The sequence below is a fragment of the Lactuca serriola genome, chromosome 8 (genome assembly GCF_051521515.1).
Source record: "Lactuca serriola cultivar US96UC23 chromosome 8, Lser_US96UC23_V15, whole genome shotgun sequence".
NCBI classification, from domain to species: Eukaryota; Viridiplantae; Streptophyta; class Magnoliopsida; order Asterales; family Asteraceae; genus Lactuca; species Lactuca serriola.
This window is the reverse complement of record NC_136415.1, coordinates 71,383,072-71,392,112: the sequence shown is the minus strand read 5'-3', so window position 1 is coordinate 71,392,112 and position 9,041 is coordinate 71,383,072. Positions and strand designations below refer to the sequence as shown.

The 9,041-nt window shown below is 34.9% G+C and overlaps 1 protein-coding gene across 1 annotated transcript; it reads left to right on the top strand.

Annotated features, from left to right (window-relative positions):
- Positions 1 to 699: 699 nt before the first annotated feature.
- LOC145065791 (putative protein S-acyltransferase 22) lies at positions 700 to 5,175 on the top strand. Its single transcript, XM_079012871.1, has 9 exons — positions 700 to 1,228; positions 1,320 to 1,433; positions 2,410 to 2,811; positions 3,062 to 3,130; positions 3,232 to 3,303; positions 3,402 to 3,530; positions 3,624 to 3,704; positions 3,793 to 3,975; positions 4,065 to 5,175. Exons 1-9 carry the CDS (start codon positions 1,187 to 1,189, stop codon positions 4,848 to 4,850), a joined length of 1,878 nt encoding a protein of 625 aa, XP_078868997.1. The 5' UTR covers positions 700 to 1,186; the 3' UTR covers positions 4,851 to 5,175.
- The last annotated feature ends 3,866 nt before the right edge of the window (positions 5,176 to 9,041 follow it).

Sequence of the window (9,041 nt, the reverse complement as noted above, 5' to 3'; positions counted from 1 at the left end):
AAGTTAAAAAAAAACAAGGGTAGGATATTTAACTCGAAATGGGTTCTTTTTACGACATAATGTAAACGAGAAAAGGTTTAAGAAAATTATTTTGAGTGATTATTGATAAATATACTCATATAAACGTAGTTCATAGTTTTGATTTAACTTGGATTCTATATGTATTTCTTATCTGTTTCTCACAAAACGGTTTCTCATTAATCACGAATGAATATTGCTACACCTCTTTCCTACTCAATTGTCAATTTTTTTTCTTTAATCCAACGAAAACTTTGTTTTTTTCTTGTTAAGTGATGTCCCAATAAATATCGTTTATACAATATGAAAGAGAAGTAGTTCAATGTTTGAGAATAAAAGGAATGAAATTTAATTGTGAGAAATCCAATTAAGTTCACATGAAAGAAACTTTACTTAAAGGACCATTAATACTAGCAAAAACTCCAAAGGACTGAAAGTGACAACTGGATATTACCCAAGGGATATTTTGGTAATCTACTTTTTAAAGTTTAAGAGGGAAAATAATCAAGAAATGTTAAAGCTACAAAAGAGAGAAAGAGAGAGATAAGAAAATGAAAGGAGTAAAAGAGGTGATAAAGAAGGCTTTAAATATATATGTTGTTGGAGTGAATCCAAAAGCAGAAATATACAACTGGCTTTGCCACTGACCTGTGACACATGATTTACCCATGAAAAAGGGGGATCATCACTTCTCACAATGCCAACAAAACTGAAAAAGAAAGAAGGTATGGGGGCAAATATGTAATTTCACAATCTTGAAAGGAAAAACACAGTCCCTTATTACTGTCCTTTTGCATCCCCTTCCCTCCTGTCTCCTCTCTCTCTCCTCTCCAACATTCAAGAAAAAACCCAGATTTCTCTCACTAATATTGACTGAATCCGACAGATTTGTAGCAAAATTTCATCTTCTCAAGAACACCAACATCTTAAAAGTTAAAAGCGAAAATGGGTTTTTCATCTTCGTTTTTGTTCACTACATGAATATGGTGATGATCTTGAAGATCCCTATATCTGGTTCTCTGATGAGCCATTGATGAGATGAAGGAAGGTGAAAGGAAACGACTTTAACCCAAGTGAGAAGATAGCAGAATTAACCCTAAAGTTGAGGTCTTTTTCGTCATTTTCTCACATACCCAGATAAATTTTCTTGCTGATTAACATTGCAAAGATGAGGAAACATGGATGGCAACTTCCATATCATCCTCTCCAGGTCTGTAATAAATTCATCACTTGTTCTTATCATCCTTGAGTCCTTTTAAGTTCTTGAAATTTAACTTTATTCGGTATTAACCTATACACAGGTGGTAGCTGTTTCTGTATTTCTGGCATTGGGTTTTGGTTTCTATGTATTCTTCGCTCCTTTTGTTGGAAAAAAGATGTATCAGTATATTGTAATGGGGATCTACACTCCTCTCGTAAGTTTACTTTCATCTTTACTCTCAATTACGCATCTTGATTATGTTTTCAACCTTTTTGAAGTTCCTTTGGGTGCTAAAACCAGAGATCTGTCTCTTATTTTGTGTTTCTTATGTGATTTTGCTTGTTAAATTCAGTTAATTTTATGTTATTCAAAATGGGGTTTTCTAGTTGATGATTTTTTTTGCGTGAATAATCATTTCAACGGTTATATTTTTCATTTTATATCAAGAAGTAGTAACTTTGTGAACAAATTGTTGTTTGTTTTCTAGCTATCTGTTTGGTTGTGTTAGGCTGTTCCAGAAGGGCACTTATCAGCCACTATTCATGACCTCAGAGTGAATTATCTGAATTGAAAGGTGGTCAACTTAAAGATTTTGACTTTATAATCAACCAATTCTTTTTCCATATTCAGAATCAAACACGAATATTCTACAAATTCATCACAACATTTTTACAGTTTTAGCATTTAGAACAATGTTCAATTGAGATTGCTACAAGTTTCTTGAGAATTCTCACCATTTTTAGGGCTTGAAGTTAAATCTTAGGGTCTGTTTCTTTTTCTCCTTTAAGATAAAGTGCTTTATGCATAAAGTCTTTCTTTTTTGACTGAATGAACTCTATGAATACAAGCAAGCAACCATTTTACCCTTTGATTAAATGGTCATTTAATCAAGCAAAAAACTATACATGGGTGTTTCCTTATTGAACTAATGACCTGTCTGAATATGAATAAAATGACCATTTTACCCTTTCGCTCTTTTAATCTAGTAAACTATACATGTGAGTTTCTTTTCGACTGATACAGAAAAAACGACTTAATATTTTGAAAGTCAAGGAAATGGGGCTTTCCCCATTAAGTTCTATCTTTCTACAAATTTTCCCTTATGTGATTTTCCTTCGATATATATTTATATAAAATCATTGACTAAACTTAATGAGTCAAACTTAATCTCAACACTTTTGTCTTCACAGATTATATCTGCATTCGGTTTGTACATATGGTGTGCTGGAGCAGATCCAGCAGATCCAGGAGTTTTCAAGTCAAAAAAGTATCTTAAAGCCCCAAACAACAAAACAGGTCATAGAGTAAAAGAATCAAAACATGGTGGTGAATCAGCATCATCAATACAAGATCCAAACACTGCAAGTGTTGGAGACAAACCTTCAATCAAGAACAGCAAGAATCAAGATTCAAGAACAGAAGACAACGTGTCTGAAACCAACAATGAGACATCAACATCAAAACCATTAATGGCTATCTTGGCTTTTATTCCTTGTGCTTTGATGTGTCATTGCTCGAATCCAAGTGATGAATCTTCTGAACTCCATACGAGTGAAGATGGCATGTTCTACTGTAGTTTGTGTGAAGTTGAGGTGCATTTCTTGCCATAAACTAAAGAAAAAAGATACACATTAACATAAATTCTTTGATTTTATAATAAATAAATACACAAAAAGAATGATGTCAAGTGCATAATACATTGAAAAAGCAATAAACTTTACCAAGAAAAGTCAAGTTTCTTGACTATGTATGTAGTGCTATTTCTAGTTCTACACAAGAAAGAATCAACAACTTGTGAGAATTTAGCATCTAAAAACAACTCCATGATTGTTTTTTTTGCAGGTTTTCAAGTATAGCAAGCATTGTAGAGTTTGTGACAAATGTGTGGATCGATTTGATCATCATTGCAGGGTAATACAACAATTATACTCTCATCATTTCATGAAATAATTCCTTTTACTTCTTGGAGAACACATTTAATGCATATTCATTTATTCTTTTTCTTTTTCCAGTGGTTGAATAACTGTGTAGGCAAGAAGAACTACAGAAAGTTCTTTACTCTAATGATCTCTGCTCTTCTCCTGGTAAAACCAACTCTCTCCATTTTTTCTCAGTGTTGACTTTTCAGCACACATAGTCAAACATTGACATGTCTTATTCCTTCTACTCTTAAAAATTGCAGCTTATACTTCAATGGTCAACTGGTATCGTTGTCTTGATATGCTGTTTCCTTGATCACAAGAGATTCAACTTAGATATAGCTTCCAAACTTGGAAGCAGCTTCTCATTGGTGCCTTATGTTATAGTTGTGGTGTGTTTATCTTCCTTTTCCATCTTATAACTTTAAAGTCAACCATATTACTTTTAAAATCATATAACAAAAATCAAACTCTAAATGTTACAGGCAGTGTGCACTATTTTGGCTATGATTGCAACATTGCCACTTGTTCAGCTTTTCTTCTTCCACATTCTTCTCATAAAGAAGGTGAGCTTTGTAATCTCAGTTTCTCCAAATCTTTGTGAAAATCATAATCAAGATTATTAATTAGTAAAAAAAAACTCTTGTGTGACAGGGTATAAGTACTTATGATTACATCATAGCATTAAGGGAGCAAGAACAACAAGGAATGGGTGGACAACAAAGTCCTCAAATGTCACCTGCAAGTTCTATAACTGGTTTAAGCAGTGCAAGTTCCTTTAATAATTTTCGTCAAGGAGCTTGGTGTACACCTCCACGTTTGTTTGTTGAAGATCAGGTATTTTTTTTAGTTATTTGGATAAATCATGTTTAAAAAGTATTTGAATCGAAAGGAAAATATTAATATGGATTAACTTCTTTTTGCAGTATGATGTAGTTCCACAAGACTCTGGTTCAGTGAGCTCATTGGGGAAGAAAACAATAGAAGAGCCCATGAAGAAAAAGAACCCGGCACCCGTGAAAATCAGCCCGTGGACCTTGGCCCGTTTGAATGCAGAAGAAGTGTCAAAAGCAGCAGCAGAAGCCCGAAAGAAGTCCAAAATCTTGCAACCCGTTTCAAGAAAAGAATCACAACAAATGGGCCTGGGTATGGGCCCGGGCCCAGGCCCATATGGTCTCGAAAGGGATAGCAGCCTTGGAAGCAGTGAACGCCGCTTGTTCTCACGCATCGATAACAACCGAAGGCGGGGAAGCAAGCGGGTCCGTCTCCCGGAACATTTACAACCCGTGGAACAGCCGCCAGTTACTGGCGGCAGTTTGGCAGGTTTGGTGCCTTTGCAGCTTGAAGCCCGGAGTGTTTTCCGGCCAATGTCGGGTTCGAATGGAATCATCGGGTCTTCTCCGGATAGTAGTTTGGACTCGCCGGATATTCAACCGGTTAGGATCTCATCGGGGGCTGAGGAGGGGCGGAAGTCCATCGGGCTGCCGCCCTCTGCCGCCCATGTGGGGGTGATGCCGCTGTCGAGATCGACTAGTGATGGTTATGATGCATCAGGTGGTGAAGATAGTGATCGTGTATCCTCTCGGTTGGTTCAAAGATCCGGAAATTGGGGTGCACGGTTTTTTGGTGGTGAAGAAGATGAACGGATTGCAAGATTCAAGATGCCATCTTCTTCAACATCATCGGCTTATGCAAATGAAAGGAAGATGTAATCATGTAATCAAAGATTCAAGATTTTGATTCTTGAAAATGGGTGGAGACTATTTTTGCAATTTTTTCATTTATTAGCCCGGGGGTGTGGGGAAAGTTGGATTATTGACTCGGGTATATTGAAAGGTAACAGTTTGTGGGGGTTCTAAGAAGGTGGATGGAAGGGGGAGATGACTCAACTGAGGAAAGATTTGTTCATGTAAACGAGATTGCTGGCTATTTGTGAAGTCATTAGCCATGTTTGTGAATATGTTTGCTCAAATGCCAACGTTTCTAATTAAATTGTTAAGAAATGAGATACTTGACACAAAATGATGTTTTGATTAATTGGTGAATAGTTTGCGCTTTAAGGAAATATTTTAGTGTCAAAACATGTCTTTTTGTCTAATTTAGGGACGAGCTATAGAACAGGAACAGGTTTTCCTATATTATAAGAACCAGGAATCGGACCGTGGTTCCGGTTCTGGATTTTCGGTTATTTTTCAAACTACAACCGATTGAAATATTATAGATGATATGTTATCTTTCAAAGGCTTAAATGATTTACTTTTTCTGTCCCAAAATTATTGTTCATAAACAAAAAACACACAGATTAAGGAAATATTAATTATCATTAATTTTATAGAATAAAATGATAGTTTTGTCTTTAATTTGCATTTAATGTTCCATTAAATGTTTAGTTGGTTAAGTAATAATGATGAAATATTTTGGTAAATGTTTAGCTGGTTAAATAATAATGATGGAGTATTTTGGTAAAAATATTATTTATTTTTAGAAATAGACTATTATTTTGGGACAAATCAAAAAAGAAAGATGTACTATAATTTTGGGACGGAGGTACTAATATTTAACCAAGTTATGATTTTTTACATTCTAAATTGAAGTACAAACACTAAATTCAAGGTTCTAAATAATGTAAGACGTGACTTGGCGGCAATGTCAAGTCTCAAGCTTTTCCGAGCATTGGCGAGTTATGGCGTTTGTAAGGCGTGACTTAAGGCGACAATTTTTTATATAATTAATATTTTATATCTATTTTCAACTATTATTCATTTTTATACACATATATGAGTTAAGGCGGCGTTTTGGCAAAGTTTGGCGGCAGGTGGAAGCCTTGGAGTCGTGGCGCGCATGACGAGCTTTTTAAAACCTTGACTAAATTACATAATGACAAAGTAATTCCGATTTCATATGAGTAAGTTATGCCCATTTTAAAAGCGGGATAGATTCCAAAAAAAAAAAAAAAAACGTTGAAACAGAAAATACGCAACATTGATATGTTGTCTTCCACGGTCTATAACTGATTCAATAACTAACCAAAATATTCGTTTTTTATAGTCTACAATGAAGTACAAACATCAAATTACATGCTGGAAAAAAATTAAATAATTCTGACGTCATATGAATGAGTTATGCATATTTAAGAAAAGGGGACAGATTAAAAAAAAGTTGAAATAAAAAAACGCAGCATTGATATTTTTTTTTCTTTCGGAGCATGTGTCTGATTCAATATCTAACCAAAACATATGTTCAGTCAAAAATGAATTACAAACTCCAAATTACATGTTGGAAAAAAATCAAGTAATTCCGACTTCATATGAGTGAGTTATTCGCATTTTAAAAAACGAGAAAAATATCAAACCGGTTCCGGTTTTTAGAACCGAGACCGTTTTCATAAAAATGGAGAACCGGTAACTGGACCTTATTACATATTCCGGTTCCGGTTCGGTTTGGTTCCGGTTCCGGCGGTTCTAATGCTCATCCCTAGTCTAATTGTGTGAGTGTTGGAAGTTTGAATCTTGATGACAAACTTCTTACATAAGGTAACATTCCACTTATGTGTTGTGGATGGTTTTGGACTATTTTTAGGAATCTCGTTGTAATGTAATTAATAAGGCCATTAGGATCTATGTTTTAATTGATTCCCTACATTCCTTTGATCCCCATTGACTTTAAAGATCAAGAAAGAATCTTGTAACATACATACTAGTGACTTTGTGGTTTTCCTGCAAAGGGTCCCCATCCAATTTATTGTGTTCTAGTTTGTGACTGTATGTGATCCAAGTATCTATCATATTACAAGTGGTATCATAGCCTATCATTCTAAAACCCTAAATTGATTTCTCCCTAAACCTTAGCATAGTTCATTTGCCAATTTCCTATAAATCCTGTACATGGTTCTTCCTAATCGATTTTCATACTCTTCTCATATTTCCTAAACCCTAATTGATTTCTGTTGGACTTCTCTAGGTCTAAATTGATGCTATCCAAGGAAATCTACATCCACAAATCGATTTTCCTACAAATCTTCTATAAGGTCATAATCGATTTTCTTTCATGGCTTGTATGAAGTACGCTCTTCTTTCTTTTGGATCATGACACTAGGTTTTCTTTATGGTAAGTGAAGATCAACGGTCTATTAGTTCAAGCCAACTATGATAATACACTCGATTTGTATGGAGGTGAAGCTTAGACTAGTTGGACGGAAGTTGAGAAAAAGGAGTGCAAGCCTTAGCTCAAATTCAACTACACCTACACAATATATACGCCAAGAAGTGCTCAACGAAAATACTACTATTGTTTTATGGTTAAAACTTGAATCGATCGGCACGAAGAAGAATCTCACAAGTAAGATGCATTTGAAATAGAATTCATTGATATATAGCCTACAAGTCGGTGGAAATATGTTTTCCCATATATTTGACTTCAAAGAAATCATGTATGACTTTGTTATATTGGAAATTAAGTATGATGAGGAGGCAACTCGTGACTGTTTGGTCGCCTAGTGATCACGACATGATGACCGTTGACTTTTTGACCAGTTTGATATTTGGTTAAACTTGTTGGGATTTAAGCTATAGTCTAAGGTTTAACCCAAGGTTGTAAAGACGCTCGACGTTAGCTAGTCGGTGGACTGGGGTTAAGAGATTAATCGGCTAGATGAAGATTTGGCGGGGTCCCTAAATTCCTAATTCATTGAATTTTAAGAAATTAAATGAGTGGTATCATAAGAAAGTTCATAAATATCACTAATATCATTACAAAATATATTAATATGATTAATACAACACTAATTATTCCTTAAATAGTTTATATTGAAATAGAGTTTCCTCAAAGTGTTAAAATTTCATCGTTTGCTACTGCTTCGCTCTATGTGTAGGTAAGGATTAATCGTTAGGCGCCTTCAGTCGGTCGTGTAGCGCCAGGACTAATGGAGATTAATCGAGACCTAGCTAGGATTTTTACAACACTGTTTAACTTCTATTTGGTTATAGGTGGTTCGGGTAAGCTCTTAATTATCCAAGAATGTGAGACTATTGTTATTAACTTCAGGTGAGTCTTTTCATTATATTACTTATTTTATGATTGGATCATCTGTGTGTTGAATGCATGTATAATACTACGACATGTTAGTATGCTTAGCTAGACTAATAGAGTCTTGATTATGGATTATGGTTTGAAGCTTGTTGCTTGTTTGCTTGTTGATTGGTAGGTTATGTGCCTTGTCGGGCTGATGATAAGATCGGGGTAGGCCATGAATGAAACAGTGCTCTCTAGGTTAATGACAATATCAGGATAAGCTGTGAGTCAAAGAGTACTTGATTGGGATGATACAAAAATTGGAACTAGCCGTGAGCTAAAGAGGCCCAATACTTCATGTATAGTTATTACTGGGATATTTGTGATATTTTTGGGAAGTCATTAAGTTTTGTACTTACAGTTGCAAATTAAATCTTTTTTAGGTTGTGCTACTGGCAATGGGAAGGCTCTAGCTTGACTGTGACACATGCACATCTCCCATTTTATGATATTTGACTTCCACACGTTCTGGATTATTATGTTGATTTGAAACTATGGTACTTGGATTTTATAAAACGTGATTTTGGGTTGTTAAACTTATATCTTAAAAATGAAAATTTTAGTTTGGAAATTGAAATTTTGGGACGTTACACAAAACCCCTTAAATAAAATTATACATGATGTCCACCATGGTTAGAGCTTCTACTTCCTAGATTCTCACCAAACTCCACAATAACTAATTAGTGTTTGATTTCACGGAGTTTAGGTGTTCATATGGTAGATATAAAACTAGATTTTATCATTAACTATATATGAAGATCAATTTTCGAATTTGGATCAAAATTAAAACCCTAGATCGAGATTTAGAGAGTAAGCAGAGAGGTTATACCTTC